The sequence below is a fragment of the Cherax quadricarinatus genome, chromosome 40, assembly GCF_038502225.1.
Source record: "Cherax quadricarinatus isolate ZL_2023a chromosome 40, ASM3850222v1, whole genome shotgun sequence".
NCBI classification, from domain to species: Eukaryota; Metazoa; Arthropoda; class Malacostraca; order Decapoda; family Parastacidae; genus Cherax; species Cherax quadricarinatus.
The window spans coordinates 28,667,099-28,689,684 of NC_091331.1; the positions used below are offsets into that span (position 1 = coordinate 28,667,099).

Consider the following 22,586-nt stretch of genomic DNA (forward strand, 5'->3'; position numbering starts at 1 on the left):
TGAGTGTGTGGGTGGATGAGTGTGTGGGTGGATGAGTGTGTGGGTGGATGAGTGTGTGTGTGGATGAGTGTGTGGGTGGATGAGTGTGTGGGTGGATGAGTGTGTGGGTGGATGAGTGTGTGGGTGGATGAGTGTGTGGGTGGATGAGTGTGTGGGTGGATGAGTGTGTGGGTGGATGAGTGTGTGGGTGGATGAGTGTGTGGGTGGATGAGTGTGTGGGTGGATGAGTGTGTGGGTGGATGAGTGTGTGGGTGGATGAGTGTGTGGGTGGATGAGTGTGTGGGTGGATGAGTGTGTGGGTGGATGAGTGTGTGGGTGGATGAGTGTGTGGGTGGATGAGTGTGTGGGTGGATGAGTGTGTGGGTGGATGAGTGTGTGGGTGGATGAGTGTGTGGGTGGATGAGTGTGTGGGTGGATGAGTGTGTGGGTGGATGAGTGTGTGGGTGGATGAGTGTGTGGGTGGATGAGTGTGTGGGTGGATGAGTGTGTGGGTGGATGAGTGTGTGGGTGGATGAGTGTGTGGGTGGATGAGTGTGTGGGTGGATGAGTGTGTGGGTGGATGAGTGTGTGGGTGGATGAGTGTGTGGGTGGATGAGTGTGTGGGTGGATGAGTGTGTGGGTGGATGAGTGTGTGGGTGGATGAGTGTGTGGGTGGATGAGTGTGTGGGTGGATGAGTGTGTGGGTGGATGAGTGTGTGGGTGGATGAGTGTGTGGGTGGATGAGTGTGTGGGTGGATGAGTGTGTGGGTGGATGAGTGTGTGGGTGGATGAGTGTGTGGGTGGATGAGTGTGTGGGTGGATGAGTGTGTGGGTGGATGAGTGTGTGGGTGGATGAGTGTGTGGGTGGATGAGTGTGTGGGTGGATGAGTGTGTGGGTGGATGAGTGTGTGGGTGGATGAGTGTGTGGGTGGATGAGTGTGTGGGTGGATGAGTGTGTGGGTGGATGAGTGTGTGGGTGGATGAGTGTGTGGGTGGATGAGTGTGTGGGTGGATGAGTGTGTGGGTGGATGAGTGTGTGGGTGGATGAGTGTGTGGGTGGATGAGTGTGTGGGTGGATGAGTGTGTGGGTGGATGAGTGTGTGGGTGGATGAGTGTGTGGGTGGATGAGTGTGTGGGTGGATGAGTGTGTGGGTGGATGAGTGTGTGGGTGGATGAGTGTGTGGGTGGATGAGTGTGTGGGTGGATGAGTGTGTGGGTGGATGAGTGTGTGGGTGGATGAGTGTGTGGGTGGATGAGTGTGTGGGTGGATGAGTGTGTGGGTGGATGAGTGTGTGGGTGGATGAGTGTGTGGGTGGATGAGTGTGTGGGTGGATGAGTGTGTGGGTGGATGAGTGTGTGGGTGGATGAGTGTGTGGGTGGATGAGTGTGTGGGTGGATGAGTGTGTGGGTGGATGAGTGTGTGGGTGGATGAGTGTGGGTGGTGTGTGTGGGTGGATGAGTGTGTGGGTGGATGAGTGTGTGGGTGGATGAGTGTGTGGGTGGATGAGTGTGTGGGTGGATGAGTGTGTGGGTGGATGAGTGTGTGGGTGGATGAGTGTGTGGGTGGATGAGTGTGTGGGTGGATGAGTGTGTGGGTGGATGAGTGTGTGGGTGGATGAGTGTGTGGGTGGATGAGTGTGTGGGTGGATGAGTGTGTGGGTGGATGAGTGTGTGGGTGGATGAGTGTGTGGGTGGATGAGTGTGTGGGTGGATGAGTGTGTGGGTGGATGAGTGTGTGGGTGGATGAGTGTGTGGGTGGATGAGTGTGTGGGTGGATGAGTGTGTGGGTGGATGAGTGTGTGGGTGGATGAGTGTGTGGGTGGATGAGTGTGTGGGTGGATGAGTGTGTGGGTGGATGAGTGTGTGGGTGGATGAGTGTGTGGGTGGATGAGTGTGTGGGTGGATGAGTGTGTGGGTGGATGAGTGTGTGGGTGGATGAGTGTGTGGGTGGATGAGTGTGTGGGTGGATGAGTGTGTGGGTGGATGAGTGTGTGGGTGGATGAGTGTGTGGGTGGATGAGTGTGTGGGTGGATGAGTGTGTGGGTGGATGAGTGTGTGGGTGGATGAGTGTATATGGGTTGTGTTGTATATAAGTACTAAGATCAAGGGTGAAGGTCAGCACACAGCTGCTGTTACTGTTATTCTTGCTGCTGTTCTTGCTGTTCTTGCTGCTGTTCTTGCTGTTCTTGATGCTGTTCTTGCTGTTCTTGCTGCTGTTCTTGCTGCTGTTGCTGCTGTTCTTGTTGCTGTTGCTGCTGTTCTTACTACTGTTGCTATTGTTGCTGCTGTTCTTGCTGCTGTTCTTGCTGCTGTTCTTACTACTGTTGCTATTGTTGCTGCTGTTCTTGCTGCTGTTACTGCTGTTCTTGTTGCTGTTGCTGCTGTTCTTACTACTGTTGCTATTGTTGCTGCTGCTCTTGCTGCTGTTCTTGCTGCTGTTCTTACTACTATTGCTATTGTTGCTGCTGTTCTTGCTGCTGTTACTGCTGTTCTTGTTGCTGTTGCTGCTGTTCTTACTACTGTTGCTATTGTTGCTGCTGTTCTTGCTGCTGTTCTTGCTGCTGTTCTTACTACTATTGCTATTGTTGCTGCTGTTCTTGCTGCTGTTCTTGCTGTTGCTCTTGCTGCTGTTCTTGCTGCTGTTCTTGCTGCTGTTCTTGCTGCTGTTGCTGCTGTTCTTACTACTGTTGCTATTGTTGCTGCTGTTCTTGCTGCTGTTACTGCTGTTCTTGTTGCTGTTGCTGCTGTTCTTACTACTGTTGCTATTGTTGCTGCTGCTCTTGCTGCTGTTCTTGCTGCTGTTCTTGCTGCTGTTCTTGTTGCTATTCTTACTACTGTTGCTATTGTTGCTGCTGCTCTTGCTGCTGTTCTTGCTGCTGTTACTGCTGTTCTTGTTGCTGTTGCTGCTGTTCTTGCTATTGTTGCTGCTGTTCTTGCTGCTGCTCTTTCTGCTGTTCTTGCTGCTGTTCTTGCTGCTGTTCTTGCTGCTGTTCTTACTGCTGTTCTTGCTGCTGTTCTTGCTGCTGTTCTTGCTGCTGTTCTTGCTGTTGTTCTTGCTGCTGTTCTTGCTGCTGTTCTTGCTGCTGTTCTTGCTGCTGTTCTTGCTGCTGTTCTTGCTGCTGTTCTTACTGTTGTTCTTGCTGCTGTTCTTACTGCTGTTCTTGCTGCTGTTCTTGCTGCTGTTCTTACTACTGTTCTTGCTGCTGTTCTTGCTGCTGTTCTTGCTGCTGTTCTTGCTGCTGCTCTTGCTGCTGTTCTTGCTGCTGTTCTTGCTGCTGTTCTTGCTGCTGTTCTTACTGCTGCTCCTAACCTTTACCTAACTCTCCAAGTTAGGTAAAGTTTGTCAGGAAACAGGACAAGTGTTCTTCACATCTTGTAGCTGTGGAGAACACTTGTGGAGCCACTGGTAGAGGCACTGGAACAAGCCACTGGTAGAGGCACTGGAACAAGCCACTGGTAGAGGCACTGGAACAAGCCACTGGTAGAGGCACTGGAACAAGCCACTGGTAGAGGCACTGGAACAAGCCACTGGTAGAGGCACTGGAACAAGCCACTGGTAGAGGCACTGGAACAAGCCACTGGTAGAGGCACTGGAACAAGCCACTGGTAGAGGCACTGGAACAAGCCACTGGTAGAGGCACTGGAACAAGCCACTGGTAGAGGCACTGGAACAAGCCACTGGTAGAGGCACTGGAACAAGCCACTGGTAGAGGCAGTGGAACAAGCCACTGGTAGAGGCACTGGAACAAGCCACTGGTAGAGGCACTGGAACAAGCCACTGGTAGAGGCACTGGAACAAGCCACTGGTAGAGGCACTGGAACAAGCCACTGGTAGAGGCACTGGAACAAGCCACTGGTAGAGGCAGTGGAACAAGCCACTGCTAGAGGCACTGGAACAAGCCACTGGTAGAGGCACTAGAACAAGCCACTGGTAGAGGCAGTGGAACAAGCCACTGGTAGAGGCAGTGGAACAAGCCACTGGTAGAGGCAGTGGAACAAGCCACTGATAGAGGCAGTGGAACGAGACACTGGTAGAGGCAGTGGAACAAGCCACTGGTAGAGGCAATGGAACAAGCCACTGGTAGAGGCAGTGGAACAAGCCACTGGTAGAGGCAGTGGAACAAGCCACTGGTAGAGGCAGTGGAACAAGCCACTGGTAGAGGCAGTGGAACAAGCCACTGGTAGAGGCAGTGGAACAAGCCACTGGTAGAGGCAGTGGAACAAGCCACTGGTAGAGGCAGTGGAACAAGCCACTGCCTCTACCAGTGGTTTGTTCCACCTGTTTACTCGCTGAATTGTACTCTCATAGCTTTACAATCATAGTTGCACTATCATAATTGTACTCTCATAGTTGTACTATCATAGTTGTACTGGGTTATGAGAGTGTATTTACCTGTTTGTACTTATTTGTGGTTTAGGGGTCGATTCACAGCTCCTGGCTCCGCCTCTTCACTGGTTATTACTAGGTCCACTCTCTCCCTTCTCCATGAGCTTATCGTATCTCTTCTTAATATTATGTATGGATCCAGCCTCCACTACATCACACTCCTGATTGACAACTTTATGGCTGAAAAAATACTTCCTAACATCCCTGTGACTCATCTGAGTCTTTATCTTCCAGTTGTGACCCCTTGTTGTTTTGTCTAAGCTATGAAACATTCTGTCCGTATCTACCATGTCAGTTCCTCTTAGTATTTTATATATTTTTATCATGTCGTCCCTCTCTCCAGTCCTCCAGTGTCGTCAGGTTGAGTTCCCTTAATTTCTCCTCGTAGGACATGCCCCTTAGCTCTAGGACTAGTCTTGTTGCAAACATTTGCTTGGCTAGGTGTGGGTTCCAAACTGGTGTTGCATACTCTAATATAAGCCTGACGTACAAGGTGTACAGGGTCCTGAACGATTCCTTATTGCGATGTCGGAATGCTATTCTTAGGTTTGCTAGGCGACCGTATGCTGCAGCAGTTATTTGGTCGATATGCGCCTCAGGAGATGTCCCCGGTGTTATACTCACCCATAGATCCTTTTCCTTGAGTGAGGTTTGTAGTCTCTGGCCCCCTAGACTGTACTCTGTCTGCGGTCTTCTTTGCTCTTCCCCAATCTTCATGACTTTGCATTTGGTAGGGCCAGTTTCTGGATCAGGCCTTCAACCTGTCCACATCCCTTTGTAGTCCTGCCTGATCCTCGTCCGATTGAATTCTTCCCATTATCGTCACATCATCTGTAAACAGGGACACTTCTGAGTCTATTCCTTCCGTCATGTCGTTCACGTATACAAGAAACAGTACTGGTTCTAGAACTGACCCCTGTGGAACCCCGCCTGTCACAGACGCCCACTCTGACACCTCGTCATGTACCATGACTCACTGATGTCTTCCCGATAGGTGTTCCCTGATCCATTGCAGTGCCTTCCCTGTTATACCTGCCTGGTCCTCCAGGTTATGCACTAATCTCTTGTGTGGAACTGTGTCAAAAGCCTTCTTACAGTCCAAGAAAACGCAATCGCAATCTACCCACCCCTCTCTCTCTCTTGTCTTAGAACTCCAGTAGGTTTGTGACACAGGATTTTCCATCCTTGAAATCATGCTGGTTGTCACTGATAAGCTCATTCCTTTCTAGGTGCTCCACCACTCTTCTGATAATCGTCTCCATGACTGCATACTATACATGTCAGTGACACTGGTCTGTAGTTTAATGCTTCGTGTCTGTCTCCTTTTTTAAAAAATTGGGACTGCATTTGCTGTCTTCCATACCTCAAGTAGTTGCCCTATTTCGATATGTGTGTTGAAGACTGTTGTTAATGGCACACATAGTACCTCTGCTCCCTCTCTTAGGACCCATGGAGAGATGTTATTCGGCCCCATCGCTTTTGAGGCCTCTAGCTCCCTTAGCAGCCTCTTCACTTCTTCCTCGGTTGTAAGTATTATGTTCAACACTTGATGGTGTACTCCACCTCTCCGTCTTTCCGGAGTCCCTTCTGTTTCCTTTGCGAGCACTTCTTTGAATCTCGTGATGAGCTCCTCACATACCTCTCGGTCGTTTCTTGTGATCTCCCCTCCTTCCTTCCTCGGCCTGATTACCTAACCCTTGACTGTTTTCCTCCTGATGTGGATGTACAACAGCTTCGGGTCAGATTTGGCTTTCGCTGCTATGTCATTTTCGTATTATTGTTGGGCCTCCCTTCTTACCTGTGCATATTCATTTCTGGCTATACGACTGCTCTCCTTATTCTCCTGTGTCCTTTGCCTTCTATACTTCTTCCATTCCCTAGCACACTTGGTTTTGGCCTCTCTACACCTTTGAGTGAACCAAGCGCTCATCCTGGCCTTCTCGTTATTTCTTTTACCCTTGAGTACAAACTTCTCCTCAGCTTCCTTGCATATTGTTGTTACATATTCCATCTCATTGACTGACTTTCCTGCCAGTGCTCTGTCCCACTGAATCCCGTGCAGGAAATTCTTCATGCCTCTGTAGTCCCCTCTCTTTCAGCTTGGCTTCGTTCGTCCTGCCCTTTCTGCTTCGCTCTCAACTTATAACTCTACTATGTATTCGAAGCTTAGAATCACGTGGTCACTGGCCCCGAGGGTCTTTCATATGTGATGTCCTCAGTATCTGCACTACTCAAGGTAAATACTAGATCCAGTCTTGCTGGTTCATCCTCTCCCCTCTCTCTGGAAGTGTCTCTTACGTGTTGGTACATGAGGTTATACAGTACCACTTCCATCATCCTAGCCCTCCACGTTTCTGGGGCCCCATGTGACTCCAGGTTCTCCCAGTCAATTTCTTTGTGATTGAAGTGTTTGTGTGTACTCACCTAATTGTGGTTGCAGGGGTCAGTTCATAGCTCCTGGCCCCAGATCTTCACTGACCGCTACTAGATCCACTCTCTTCCTCCTCCATGAACTTTATTATGTGTGTGTGTGTGTGTGTGTGTGTGTGTGTGTGTGTGTGTGTGTGTGTGTGTGTGTGTGTGTGTGTGTGTGTGTGTGTGTGTGTGTGTGTGTGTGAGAAGAAGGGATGGAGAGAGAGAGAGAGAGAGAGAGAGAGGTAAAGCGAGGGTTGACCCCACAGTGAGGGGCGTGGTGTGGGTGAAACGGTGGGAGAGAGCATGAGTGGTGTGGGAAGGTTGTTGGGATCAAGGCAGGTAACCCCGCCTCTACCAGTAGTAGATGTGGGCCACGGCCGCTGCCAAGGTCGAGGAAGTCTGGAGAATCCTCGCTCATCAGCTGACCTTCCTATGTGCAGAGTTGACATATGATGCTGGTAGTGACATGACAGGGTATTGGTGTTCCTGGTAGTGACATGACAGGGTATTGGTGTTCCTGATAGCCCCATGACAGTTTACTAGTTTTCCTAGTAGTGACATGACAGGTTTCTGGTGTTCCTGGTATTGACATAACAGGTTACTGGTGTTCCTAATATTGACAGTACAGATTACTGATGTTTCTGGTAGTGATATGACAAGGCACTGATGTTCCCGGTAGTAACAGTACAGGTTACGGGTATTCCTGGTAGTGACAGTACAGGTTACTGGTGTTCCTGGTAGTGACATGATAAGTTACTGGCGTTCCTGGTAGTGACAGTATAGGTTACGGGTGTTCCTGGTAGTGACAGTACAGGTTACGGGTGTTTCTGGTAGTGACATGACAAGTTACTGGTGTTCCTGGTAGTGACTTGACAAGTTACTGGTGTTCCTGGTAGTGACATGACAAGTTACTGGTGTTCCTAGTAGTGACACTGCAAGTTATTGGTGTTCCTGGTAGTGACAGTACAGGTTACTGGTGTTCCTGGTAGTGACACTGCAAGTTACTGGTGTTCCTGGTAGTGACAGCACCGGTTACTGGTGTTCCTGGTAGTGACAGTACAGGTTACTGGTGTTCCTAGTAGTGACGCTGCAAGTTACTGGTGTTCCTGGTAGTGACAGTACAGGTTACTGGTGTTCCTAGTAGTGACACTGCAAGTTACTGGTGTTCCTAGTAGTGACACTGCAAGTTACTGGTGTTCGTGGTAGTGACAGTACAAGTTACTGGTGTTCCTGGTAGTGACAGTACAAGTTACTGGTGTTCCTGGTAGTGACAGCACAGGTTACTGGTGTTCCTGGTAGTGACAGTACAAGTTACTGGTGTTCCTGGTAGTGACAGCACAGGTTACTGGTGTTCCTGGTAGTGACAGTACAAGTTACTGGTGTTCTTGGTAGTGACAGTACAAGTTACTGGTGTTCCTGGTAGTGACAGTACAGGTTACTGGTGTTCCTGGTAGTGACAGTACAAGTTACTGGTGTTCCTGGTAGTGATAGTACAAGTTACTGGTGTTCCTGGTAGTGATAGTACAAATTACTGGTGTTCCTGGTAGTGACAATACAAGTTACTGGTGTTCCTGGTAGTGACAGTACAAGTTACTGGTGTTCCTGGTAGTGATAGTACAAGTTACTGGTGTTCCTGGTAGTGACAGTACAAGTTACTGGTGTTCCTGGTAGTGACAGTACAAGTTACTGGTGTTCCTGGTAGTGACAGTACAAGTTACAGGTGTTCCTGGTAGTGGCAGTACAAGTTACTGGTGTTCCTGGTAGTGACAGTACAAGTTACTGGTGTTCCTGGTAGTGACAGTACAAGTTACTGGTGTTCCTGGTAGTGACAGTACAAGTTACTGGTGTTCCTGGTAGTGACAGTACAAGTTACTGGTGTTCCTGGTAGTGACAGTACAAGTTACTGGTGTTCCTGGTAGTGACAGTACAAGTTACTGGTGTTCCTGGTAGTGACAGTACAAGTTACTGGTGTTCCTGGTAGTGACAGTACAAGTTACTGGTGTTCCTGGTAGTGAGAATACAAGTTACTGGTGTTCCTGGTAGTGACAGTACAAGTTACTGGTGTTCCTGGTAGTGAGAGTACAAGTTACTGGTGTTCCTGGTAGTGACAGTACAAGTTACTGGTGTTCCTGGTAGTGAGAATACAAGTTGCTGGTGTTCCTGGTAGTGACAGTACAAGTTACTGGTGTTCCTGGTAGTGACAGTACAAGTTACTGTTGTTCCTGGTAGTGACAGTACAAGTTACTGGTGTTCCTGGTAGTGAGAATACAAGTTACTGGTGTTCCTGGTAATAACAGGTCAGGTTACTATTGCTCTGGTACCTGGAGTTTATTGTTTTTGTAAAACTCAAAGTTAACATTGCTTGTGATATTGTCTTAAATTATTTTTTTTATTATTATCACACTGGCCGATTCCCACCAAGGCAGGGTGGCCCGAAAAAGAAAAACTTTCACCATCATTCACTCCATCACTGTCTTGCCAGAAGGGTGCTTTACACTACAGTTTTTAAACTGCAACATTAACACCCCTCCTTCAGAGTGCAGGCACTGTACTTCCCATCTCCTGGACTCAAGTCGGGCCTGCCGGTTTCCCTGAACCCCTTCATAAATGTTACTTTGCTCACACTCCAAGAGCACGTCAAGTATTAAAAACCATTTGTCTCCATTCACTCCTATCAAACACGCTCACGCATGCCTGCTGGAAGTCCAAGCCCCTCGCACACAAAACCTCCTTTACCCCCTCCCTCCAACCTTTCCTAGGCCGACCCCTACCCCGCCTTCCTTCCACTACAGACTGATGCACTCTTGAAGTCATTCTGTTTCGCTCCATTCTCTCTACATGTCCGAACCACCTCAACAGCCCTTCCTCAGCCCTCTGGACAACAGTTTTGGTAATCCCGCACCTCCTCCTAACTTCCAAACTACGAATTCTCTGCATTATATTCACACCACACATTGCCCTCAGACATGACATCTCCACTGCCTCCAGCCTTCTCCTCGCTGCAACATTCATCACCCATGCTTCACACCCATATAAGAGCGTTGGTAAAACTATACTCTAATACATCCCCTCTTTGCCTCCAAGGACAAAGTTCTTTGTCTCCACAGACTCCTAAGTGCACCGCTCACCCTTTCCCCCTCATCAATTCTATGATTCACCTCATCTTTCATAGACCCATCCGCTGACACGTCCACTCCCAAATATCTGAATACATTCACCTCCTCCATACTCTCTCCCTCCAGTCTGATATCCAATCTTTCATCACCTAATCTTTTTGTTATCCTCATAACCTAACTCTCCCCTGTATTCACTTTTAATTTTCTTCTTTTGCACACCCTACCAAATTCATCCACCAATCTCTGCAACTTCTCTTCAGAATCTCCCAAGAGCACGGTGTCATCAGCAAAGAGCAACTGTGCCAACTCCCACTTTATGTGTGATTCTTTATCTTTTAACTCCACGCCTCTTGCCAAGACCCTCGCATTCACTTCTCTTACAACCCCATCTATAAATATATTAAACAACCACGGTGACATCACACATCCTTGTCTAAGGCCTACTTTTACTGGGAAATAATCTCCCTCTTTCCTACATACTCTAACTTGAGCCTCACTATCCTCGTAAAAACTCTTCACTGCTTTCAGTAACCTACCTCCTACACCATACACTTGCAACATCTGCCACATTGCCCCCCTATCCACCCTGTCATACGCCTTTTCCAAATCCATAAATGCCACAAAGACCTCTTTAGCCTTATCTAAATACTGTTCCCTTATATGTTTCACTGTAAACACCTGGTCCACACACCCCCTACCTTTCCTAAAGCCTCCTTGTTCATCTGCTATCCTATTCTCCGTCTTACTCTTAATTCTTTCAATAATAACTCTACCATACACTTTACCAGGTATACTCAGCAGACTTATCCCCCTATAATTTTTTCACTCTCTTTTGTCCCCTTTGCCTTTATACAAAGGAACTATGCTTGCTCTCTGCCAAGCCCTAGGTACCTTACCCTCTTCCATACATTTATTAAATAATTGCACCAACTCGGTAGGTGTTTCCTACCGAGATAGTTTTATAGAGTTTAATGGAAAAATGATTGAAGAGCACAGGAGGAAGACTGCAATAACTAGATTATAAGGAAAATTCTAAAGATATCTACGCAAGACAAGACATCGCAGCAGTGAATTCAAACTGGAGTAATTTACATTTAGAGAGGATGGAGGAAAGTTCTGGTAGGGTAGTAAAATTGTGAATAAATGGTTTAGAAAACTGACAAGTTGATTAATGAGACACTTATGCAACATTCAGGTGTCTTGTTTTAGAACGTTTGGTCAGCCAGTGGCTTCCTGAGTTCACTTTACTCGGCACTGGAGTGAAGACGACACTGGCTGGCGAAACGTTTCCAGAATAAAGATACCCAAACGTTGCACAAGTATTTCATTTATCAATAGTTGTAGATGAGTGGAACTAACTCCCGAGTAGACCACTGAAATGATAACATTGGAAAGCTTTAACAAATATGATAAATAGGTACCTAATTGTGGCTGTGTGTGAGTTGAACCTGCACAGTATGGGACAGCAGGTCTGTCCCAGTGCTTCACTTATTTTTATTTACAATTAGTTGTTTTTATATGCGTGCGGTTTTGCCCACTATTTGTTGTTCATTGCTTCATTTAATTCAGGCGAGATAAAAAAAAAATCTGTTTTGAGGATACATCGTGTTCAGTTGGTGGCGACCAGAGGAAGGTAGAGGTCACAACAAAAGATGAACAACAGTGGAATGTGAGACAGTGGTAACATGGAGTCTTGATCCCCAGCAGCGTGTTTATCAGTTGGTGATCTAGTAGCCACCACTGGCTATAACCCACTCATCCACAGATGACCATCCAGCAGAGTATAAGATGTTGAACTGCAGCTAAAGTAGTGCATAGCATCATTGCAGTGGAATAGCGTGAATCAAAGTTCGAAGCGTAGGTGTCAAGAGCTTCACCGTAACCTGAGCAGTGAGTGGGTAAGACACGTTGGCAGGGGGTGAAGGTGAAGATGAAAGACAGGCTGGGATGCACTCCAACAAGTGCAAGGCCACTACGAGACTGAGTATTCATCTAGCAGAGTAGACAGGCAAGATGTGCAGACACACCTAAACTTACCACTTGCAATGACCCTAGTGACTTTCTTTTATGCCTAACAATATTGTCATTACACGTAAACTATATTTTCTGTATACTACAGAAAAAAAAAGTTATTTGTATTTGTGTGTGAAGTTAAGAGAAGGCTGCCTCCCACAATAATAGCTTTTATATCCTTTTACTCATGTACGAATTAATTGCTTTTGTCACTACCACTACTACTACTACTACTACTACCACTAGTGAACATCGGAATGGTACCTCACTAGTATTCACCTCACTCTGTGCCTTTATATACCCTCTGTGTCCATGTATTGTTTGTAATGGCTTGATAAAGCTCCTGGAGAGCGAAACGTTGCCACAATAAATGTCACATTAGTTGCACTTGTGTCCTTTTACTTTACACAATAAGATAAGTGAAGAAATGGGAGACACGTAGAATGTACTAACTACCATCTTTGTAGTCTAGGCAGCCGTTCCTCTGTTACGTCGGAGAGAAGAGGGAGAGATAACAGCATTTAGTATAAAGATATGGTAAAAATCTCACCCAGTAAGCTGAAGGACATATGAAAGTATCAATTTAAGTTAAAAGTCAAGACAGGTAATAACTGGAAAAAAATGAGTAAACACCGGAATGAAATGAATAAATCAGAGGAATGACATTTACAGGGACTCAGAGAAGCAAGAGCTGAGTGAGCACTATGGTCCCCAGGTAACCTAATTAGCCACTAGGCTAGTTCCTGGAAAGGCTGCTGATGTAACGTACCTCTGTACACGAGCGCATCCGCAGACAAGCAACTTACACTATTCGTTTACACATTTACTCTGCAATATATATGTACAAGTTTCCTCCTCCTCCCCACCTCCTCACTGGGAGGTAAAATCTAGAGGACTTTGTGCCCGCTGACCAGCTAGTTTATTGTGCAACCGCGGCACAGTGTGTGCGACACCTCAAAATACAAGAATAGAAAATCCACAGTGGGTTATGAATAAGATTCTTGTACAATACCTGTATATCTTTATTGCAGTAGATTTTATCAATAAGGACAGAATCTTTTATACTGGAATTATTTTAAGAAGTAGAAATATTCATCAATTGGAGTTCACTAGTGGAAGGTGGTCAGCCGAGCCTATAAGATGAACCTTTTATTGAGCAGTGTTGTATAAGATATTCATTACTAAAATCATATAGTGTTGCTGTATCACACAGGTATCACTAGATCAGAAATGACAAGTTCATGAAACAAAAAAACATGTTCAACACCTGGATATCATTAATGACAGACTTTTCACCCACTCAGCTGAGCTTCACTGACGTGCAGGCGACACTTCTCTCAGTACAGATACCAAGGTGTTACACATGTGTCTTGTTAATCAACTTGTAGGTATTAGCCTTTACTTTAGCAATATTTATCTGACATATCAAAACATGGATGTTATTGTGATACCAACTTCCAGAACCAAATGTCAACCAGTTAACATTTGAGACACAGAAAACACTTCCAGTAGAGCTTCTGAGAGTTTAAAACACACCAGGAAACTAATGGTCTGATGTGTTACATTGTTTCTTACTGTGTCATGGTAATGTTTATTTCTCTTCAGATATCTGTTAATAATTGTTAGTTTCCATTGATTTTTTAACATCAGTCATGTAATGTATCCAAGATTTGAGAACCAGTATAATAGTAACAACGTCAGTCCCTGACAACTGCTGAACGTTGGTCTTCCTGCGATGATGAGGTTAAGACAGTCATAATAATAACATCTACGAGGCTACTTTCATTAAATTTAAAATGGAATAAAATACCGACAAGTTGATCAGTAGGACACATGTGCAACAGTTTGGTATTTTTACTGTTGAAAAGTTTCTGCTACACAGTAGGCTTCTTCAGTCAAATACAGATGCAGTAGGTGTAGTAACGAAGTAAAGATGAGGTAATCACGTGGTCAGTCCCTCAGGGACTGACCACCTCAAATACTATTTCACCAAGACTGATTATATAATCTTTACTTCACTACTACACCTGTTGTCTCCGTATTTGACTGAAGAAGCCTACTGTGTAGGAGAAACGTTTCAACAATAAAGATTCATAACTGTTACACATGTCCTTCTCATCTACTTTCAGGAGAGTGACTGATGGTGTAGGTTGTGACTGACTGCTTCACCGTCCAGAGTGACTGATGGTGTAGGTTGTGACTGACTGCTTCACCGTCCAGAGTGACTGATGGTGTAGGTTGTGACTGACTGCTTCACCGTCCAGAGTGACTGATGGTGTAGGTTGTGACTGACTGCTTCACCGTCCAGAGTGACTGATGGTGTAGGTTGTGACTGACTGCTTCACCGTCCAGAGTGACTGATGGTGTAGGTTGTGACTGACTGCTTCACCGTCCAGAGTGACTGATGGTGTAGGTTGTGACTGACTGCTTCACCGTCCAGAGTGACTGATGGTGTAGGTTGTGACTGACTGCTTCACCGTCCAGAGTGACTGATGGTGTAGGTTGTGACTGACTGCTTCACCGTCCAGAGTGACTGATGGTGTAGGTTGTGACTGACTGCTTCACCGTCCAGAGTGACTGATGGTGTAGGTTGTGACTGACTGCTTCACCGTCCAGAGTGACTGATGGTGTAGGTTGTGACTGCTTCACCGTCCAGAGTGACTGATGGTGTAGGTTGTGACTGACTGCTTCACCGTCCAGAGTGACTGATGGTGTAGGTTGTGACTGACTGCTTCACCGTCCAGAGTGACTGATGGTGTAGGTTGTGACTGACTGCTTCACCGTCCAGAGTGACTGATGGTGTAGGTTGTGACTGACTGCTTCACCGTCCAGAGTGACTGATGGTGTAGGTTGTGACTGACTGCTTCACCGTCCAGAGTGACTGATGGTGTATGTTGTGACTGACTGCTTCACCGTCCAGAGTGACTGATGGTGTAGGTTGTGACTGACTGCTTCACCGTCCAGAGTGACTGATGGTGTAGGTTGTGACTGACTGCTTCACCGTCCAGAGTGACTGATGGTGTAGGTTGTGACTGCTTCACCGTCCAGAGTGACTGATGGTGTAGGTTGTGACTGACTGCTTCACCGTCCAGAGTGACTGATGGTGTAGGTTGTGACTGACTGCTTCACCGTCCAGAGTGACTGATGGTGTAGGTTGTGACTGACTGCTTCACCGTCCAGAGTGACTGATGGTGTAGGTTGTGACTGACTGCTTCACCGTCCAGAGTGACTGATGGTGTAGGTTGTGTCTGACTGCTTCACCGTCCAGAGTGACTGATGGTGTAGGTTGTGACTGACTGCTTCACCGTCCAGAGTGACTGATGGTGTAGGTTGTGACTGCTTCACCGTCCAGAGTGACTGATGGTGTAGGTTGTGACTGACTGCTTCACCGTCCAGAGTGACTGATGGTGTAGGTTGTGACTGACTGCTTCACCGTCCAGAGTGACTGATGGTGTAGGTTGTGACTGACTGCTTCACCGTCCAGAGTGACTGATGGTGTAGGTTGTGACTGACTGCTTCACCGTCCAGAGTGACTGATGGTGTAGGTTGTGACTGACTGCTTCACCGTCCAGAGTGACTGATGGTGTAGGTTGTGACTGACTGCTTCACCGTCCAGAGTGACTGATGGTGTAGGTTGTGACTGACTGCTTCACCGTCCAGAGTGACTGATGGTGTAGGTTGTGTCTGACTGCTTCACCGTCCAGAGTGACTGATGGTGTAGGTTGTGACTGACTGCTTCACCGTCCAGAGTGACTGATGGTGTAGGTTGTGACTGACTGCTTCACCGTCCAGAGTGACTGATGGTGTAGGTTGTGACTGACTGCTTCACCGTCCAGAGTGACTGATGGTGTAGGTTGTGACTGACTGCTTCACCGTCCAGAGTGGCTGATGGTGTAGGTTGTGACTGACTGCTTCACCGTCCAGAGTGACTGATGGTGTATGTTGTGTCTGACTGCTTCACCGTCCAGAGTGACTGATGGTGTAGGTTGTGACTGACTGCTTCACCGTCCAGAGTGACTGATGGTGTAGGTTGTGACTGACTGCTTCACCGTCCAGAGTGACTGATGGTGTAGGTTGTGACTGACTGCTTCACCGTCCAGAGTGACTGCTGGTGTAGGTTGTGACTGACTGCTTCACCGTCCAGAGTGACTGATGGTGTAGGTTGTGACTGACTGCTTCACCGTCCAGAGTGACTGATGGTGTAGGTTGTGACTGACTGCTTCACCGTCCAGAGTGACTGATGGTGTAGGTTGTGACTGACTGCTTCACCGTCCAGAGTGACTGATGGTGTAGGTTGTGACTGACTGCTTCACCGTCCAGAGTGACTGATGGTGTAGGTTGTGACTGACTGCTTCACCGTCCAGAGTGACTGATGGTGTAGGTTGTGACTGACTGCTTCACCGTCCAGAGTGACTGATGGTGTAGGTTGTGTCTGACTGCTTCACCGTCCAGAGTGACTGATGGTGTAGGTTGTGACTGACTGCTTCACCGTCCAGAGTGACTGATGGTGTAGGTTGTGACTGACTGCTTCACCGTCCAGAGTGACTGATGGTGTAGGTTGTGACTGACTGCTTCACCGTCCAGAGTGACTGATGGTGTAGGTTGTGACTGACTGCTTCACCGTCCAGAGTGACTGATGGTGTAGGTTGTGACTGACTGCTTCACCGTCCAGAGTGACTGATGGTGTAGGTTGTGACTGACTGCTTCACCGTCCATAAACTTCATCTTATTTGTTGCTCTTGAGAGTTTTTGTAAGGGAAAATCGCCTGATAAAAAAATTCAGAATTTTCCTATTGAAGACCATGACCAGATGGCACAGTGTAGCGCCTGCCCCTCCCCCCCTCCCTGCCCCCTCCCTGCCCCCTCCCTGCCCCCTCCCTGCCCCCACCCTGCCCCCTCCCTGCCCCCTCCCTGCCCCCTCCCTGCCCCTCCTTCCCCTCCCTGCCCCCTCCCTGCCCCCTCCCTGCCCCCTCCCTGCCCCCTCCCTGCCCCCTCCCTGCCCCTCCCTGTCCCCTCCCTGCCCCCTCCCTGCCCCCTCCCTGCCCCCTCCCCCCCTCCCTTCCCCCTCCCTGCCCCCTCCCTGCCCCCTCCCTGCCCCCCCCCCTCCCTGCCCCCTCCCTGCCCCTCCTTCCCCTCCCTGCCCCCTCCCTGACCCCTCCCTGCCCCCTCCCCCCCTCCCTGCCCCCTCCCTGCCCCCTCCCTGCCCCCTCCCTGCCCCTCCTTCCCCTCCCTGCCCCCTCCCTGCCCCCTCCCTGCCCCTCCTTCCCCTCCCTGCCCCCTCCCTGCCCCCTCCCCCCCTCCCTGCCCCCTCCCTGCCCCCTCCCTGCCCCCTCCCTGCCCCCCCCTCCCTGCCCCCCCCTCCCTGCCCCCCCTCCCTGCCCCCCCCCTCCCTGCCCCCTCCCTGCCCCTCCTTCCCCTCCCTGCCCCCTCCCTGCCCCCTCCCTGCCCCCTCCCTGCCCCTCCCTGCCCCCTCCCTGCCCCCTCCCTGCCCCCTCCCTGCCCCCTCCCTGCCCCCTCCCTGCCCCCTCCCTGCCCCCTCCTTCCCCTCCCTGCCCCCTCCCTGCCCCCTCCCTGCCCCCTCCCTGCCCCCTCCCTGCCCCCTCCCTGCCCCCCCCGCCTCCACATCATTGCCATCTCTCCACGTTTCTGTTTGTTCATTGACAGTTGTTCATTAGGACTTTAACTGTTACAAAAGCAACACTTTTTTAGATCAGTACAATGAGGAAATTAAAACGCGAAAGTTCCCAAGCAAGAGTATGTGTACTCACCTAATTGTGGTTGCAGGGGTCGAGACTCAGCTCCTGGCCTTGCTTCTTCACCGAGTGCTACTAGGCCCTCTCTCTCCCTGCTCCACGAGCTTTATCATACCTCATCTTAAAGCTATGTATGGTTCCTGCCTCCACTACCTCACTTGCTAGGCTATTCCACTTCCTGACTACTCTATGACTGAAGAAATATTTCCTAACATCCCTTTAACTCATCTGAGTCTTCAACTTCCAATTGTGACCCCTTGTTTCTGTGTCCCCTCCCTGGAACATCCTGTCTCTGTCCACCTTGTCTATTCCACCCAGTATTTTGTATGTCGTTATCATGTCTCCCCTGACCCTCCTGCCCTCCATTGTCGTCAGGCCGATTTCCCTTAACCTCTCTACGTAGGACATTCCCCTTAGCTCTGAAACTAACCTTGTCGCAAACCTTTGCACTTTCTCTAATTTCCTGACGTGCTTGATCAATTGTGGTTTCCAAACAGGTGCTGTGTGTGTGTGTGTGTGTGTGTGTGTGTGTGTGTGTGTGTGTGTGTGTGTGTGTGTGTGTGTGTGTTATATGTGTTATACGTGTGCGTGATGAAGGGTATGTCAATTATAGACAAGAAAACGGCAATTTAAAACAAATGTATAATTCGACTCCTGACCGGAGTCCTCGTCAACAGTATGATACTACTGATGAAGACTCCAGTTGAGAGTCGAAATACACAGTTCTTTTTCACAAAACAATTCTGGGATTGGCCGAGACTCGAACCCGAGACTTTAGGCAGCCTCCCTGGAAGCCAGCTAAATTCTCGAGACTAGACTTCCACACGACTATGACAGATAACACTGGATACATTCTCCATAACGCCCGCCGTGGTGTCTTAGGCCCAGAAGTTGCCTCATAACTCCCAGGGCCCCAGTATTTATGTCTTTAATTAAAACCGAAATTTCACCCTTTCGTAAATGTAAAATGTAAGGGATGAAAATATATGGGCATTGCAGTGCCGACTCCCTGGGAGTAATGTGAGGCGTTACGCTCACACAACGATCTGCTGAAATATCTGCATGTACCTATATGTTTATTTTCTTTATTCATTTATGAGCTTGTACAAGTCAGAGGATTAATGTTGTTATATGTTGCAGGTTGTGTAGACGAAATGACAATGGAGGGAGGCAACTGTGGGTCTACGATTGTCACCGGAGAGGAGGGAGTCAGACCAACATTCGGCACCAGACACATTCTTGTATTCATGGGCTTCTTGGGCTTTCTAAACATCTACATGCTTCAGCTTAACTTTCTGGTGGCGCTGCCGGTGATGGTGAACCACACAGCCATTGAGGGTCAGGACTATGCTCTCTCCAGCATGGGCATCCAACCAGTGATAAAAGAAGGCCCTTTCATACACCAGGGGAATGACCCGCCTGACCAAGGTGGGCCAGCCTCTGGGGGCAACCCCATCCCTACCCGCTCGGTACTGGGTCATGGAGATGTCATTGGTCCTATAAGAGTAGGCAGTGAAGCAGGCCTATACAAAAGGGTGCCAGGGACGACCAAAGTGAAAGCTGGCAACGTACATGAAGCTGATGGCCTAGTTGTTATCTTACCACGAAATGCTACATATGGCGAGACTTCGCACTTGATGCTGATGGCTGGTCGAGATCAGTCTTCAACTCACGGCACCACGTCAACCATATCAGATAAGGAAAAAATGGTGACACTTGCATCCTACGTGACGGATACTACCACTCTTGATGGTGAACTCTTATACACCACCACCATCAACGATGACACTGTCACACAGTCTTCCACACAAACTGATGAACATTTCGACAAATTCACTCAATTTGCTGAACTCTTAAATGTAGATGAAGTCCCTACAAATTTTCCTGAGCTTGGAACGATGGTAACTGGTGACCCTAGTGGGAAGACTTTCGTTATACTTAATAATAATAGCTCCCTACCAACAACACCTACGATACCAAAAACCTCTGAAAATATAATAATAACTACCACTACTCTTGAAGTCACCACAACACTGCCTCCCGCTATCAAACGTGACTTCCCGACAACACCATCGCTGCCTTTCCTGAGGGTAACACTTCCAGAGCAACATTCGTCTACTACACCTATATCCAAAATAAAAGTAACGAAGCTCTCTTCAGAATCTACAGTGACTGCAGCTGCCGTTACTCCCAGTGACATAAAGTACGCTGAAAAACAAGCTGATCATCAAAATTCTTTTGTCCCAGCTCTTCTTTCCCAAAGAACCTCAACTGAGGTAGTGACTTATACTTCCACTAGATCTGAGATTCCTACTTCTGCCAACATTCCTTACACTACTGACATTCCTGGGACTACTACAACCGACACAGATATCATCCCTACAAATCCTACCAGTGGCGAGCCAGATATCACGGTACCAATGAACAAAAAATCTGTCACAAGTTCTACTGACGCTAAAGATGCCATGAAGCACAACAAGAAAAGATCGGTGGAAGACAAACATCTGAATTCTACGAACAACAGCGACGAGCACAACATTGTTTTCTGCCCACCCACTGAAAACTGCGAGTCAGGAAAAATCAAGAATGTCACAAAGAAAGCAAAAGAGCCCGAAGAATATGATGAAGAGGAAATCATGGAAGATAATGATGACATTACTGTCGAACTGAGTGACAATACAAACCGGACCCTGAGCTGGCTCCTCAGTGATGGCTGGGATGTGACAGACACGACCAACTCATCTGAAAGTAACTCATCCTCTAGCTCGTCGTCCAGTGAGTCGATGAGTAATGAGACTAGCTCCGTAAGCAGCGATTCCAGCGAGTCTTATGAGTACGGAGAGAGAAATGACGATGGCAACAGCAGTAATGAAGGAAGAGAGTACAGCTCGGCCGAGCTGGACGACCTGCACTTCTTCACTAATGGCTCCAGGAAGTACGTCGACGGCCACTACAAGACACGACACAACGACACGTTTATCTACGACGAGAACTATTCCAGCGACAGCGACGAGTCTCTTTACAACGATGACGAGGACGACGACGACGACGAGGATGATGACGAAGATGATGACGATGAGGATGAAGAGGATGATGAGGATAAAAAGGGCGACAGTGACGCCGAAGATTCAGAAGACGATGAAAATCAGTCGACGGTGAGTAACTACATTTCAGTTTTTAATTCATCACACATATAATGAAACAGCATCACTGAAGTGAAAAAAAAATAAACATTCCTGCATGTTACAGTAAACTCACGTAAGGGTGAACTAAAACATCGATGGTAGTATAAATTTTGTTCAACAATCCTCCTCACCAGGTATTTCGAGCTCCCTCTTAATTTTCTATTTAAACCTCTCTTTTCTTCAGAACTTTAGTCCCCACAAAGTGACTAGAATAGAATAAGATAGTTACATACTGTGGATGTGCTCGGTGTTCCAAAATAAGATTTGGCCTTGAGGATCCAGTTTGTTGGTCAGCGTCACTCATCCTGTGAGTGAACATACTACCATAATGACAATACTGAGTAGTGTCACTCATCGAAAAACCAATAATAACTGAACACAAAGCGACAGTGTGAACGATCAAACAACACATTCCCTCACACTTCGAAAGCTTAAACTTACTAAATATACATAACATTCACTCAAACTACCGTACATACTATATATATAGGACAGTCAGTTCAAATATGAACCCTGCTCTGAAACTCTTACTGGATAACTGCAACAGAACTCATAGGCATCATACAAGATACAAAAATCTTTTTGATTTCTCTTGTGAGGCTCAACACAGTGAAAACATACTTGTGTTAAGCCGGACAAGAGCCCTAAAATCTGGAACTGTCTGCCTGAAGATTCTTCCAACCGCTTCAAAGAGTTAATTAAAAACACCACCTAACGTTAATGTTATCGTGACAACAATATACTCTGATAAACAAATCCTGAAGCCTAATGTTTTCTTCCTAACCTAATCCTTACTGTACTTGGTTCAGCAGCTGCCAACTCCCATATATTGTAAGATAGGCTTCTCTCCCTTCTTTCACACTTGTAAAAATAATTCCCACATAAGATATACACTATCAATATACTTTTTATTGCAGTTTAAGTACGACTGACGCTTCTAAGCTAGACAATTATTTTTATCGTCATATATTATGAATTAATTTGTCACTTGTATCTATTTTAAAGTTGCAATTATTACTATCTATCAGACCCTTAGAAAAAATATATAAAACTCTTTAAATATGAATTACAGTATAAAGTAAGTTTTGCTGGAGATGTTGTTCATTTTTTGTTCCTTCAGATTATTGTTCGTCCTGTGCAGTAATACTTAAATATATATTATTATATATATGAATAACATGTGTAATAACCAATACAAACTTTATTAAAAATTGTTTAACAAAGAAAATTACAAAAATATGCCGTAATAAACCAGTGTTAATATCAAAGATTGTAAACTTTAACATTCTTGTTAACTAACTTAATCATCCAGAAGTTAAAAGTTAGTTTTAAAGTTGACAGGAATTAATGTATCACCAGGGGCCGTCTCTCAAGTCTGACAATAATATCAACAAATCTTTTTAATACACTTTTTTTAGAAATAAAGATTATTATTATTATTATTATTATTATTATTATTATTATTATTATTATTATTATTATTATTATTATAAAAGCACTGGTCAGTGTCACTCATCTTGTGAGTAAACATTCTACAACAAACATGTCGTTGATGTCACCACTGGTGACATCAACTACGTCCTTGTCTATTTCAACATGTTGGTTATCACATAAAGAACAAAAATGCGCAATACCATGACTGGAACAATACACAAATAACCCGCACATAGGAGATGGTGACTTTGTAAATGGTCCGACTTGGACCATTTACAAAGTCACAAGTCGGACCGAAACGTCA

At 47.0% G+C, this 22,586-nt stretch overlaps 1 protein-coding gene across 1 annotated transcript in view; it reads left to right on the forward strand.

Annotated features, from left to right (window-relative positions):
• Window positions 1–22,586, forward strand: part of LOC128687131 (uncharacterized) — a 284,886-nt gene that overhangs the window by 228,511 nt on the left and 33,789 nt on the right. The window contains exon 3 of the mRNA XM_070092803.1: window positions 18,804–20,818. Coding sequence (XP_069948904.1) covers window positions 18,804–20,818 — 2,015 coding nt within the window. The remainder of the gene's footprint in view (window positions 1–18,803; window positions 20,819–22,586) is intronic.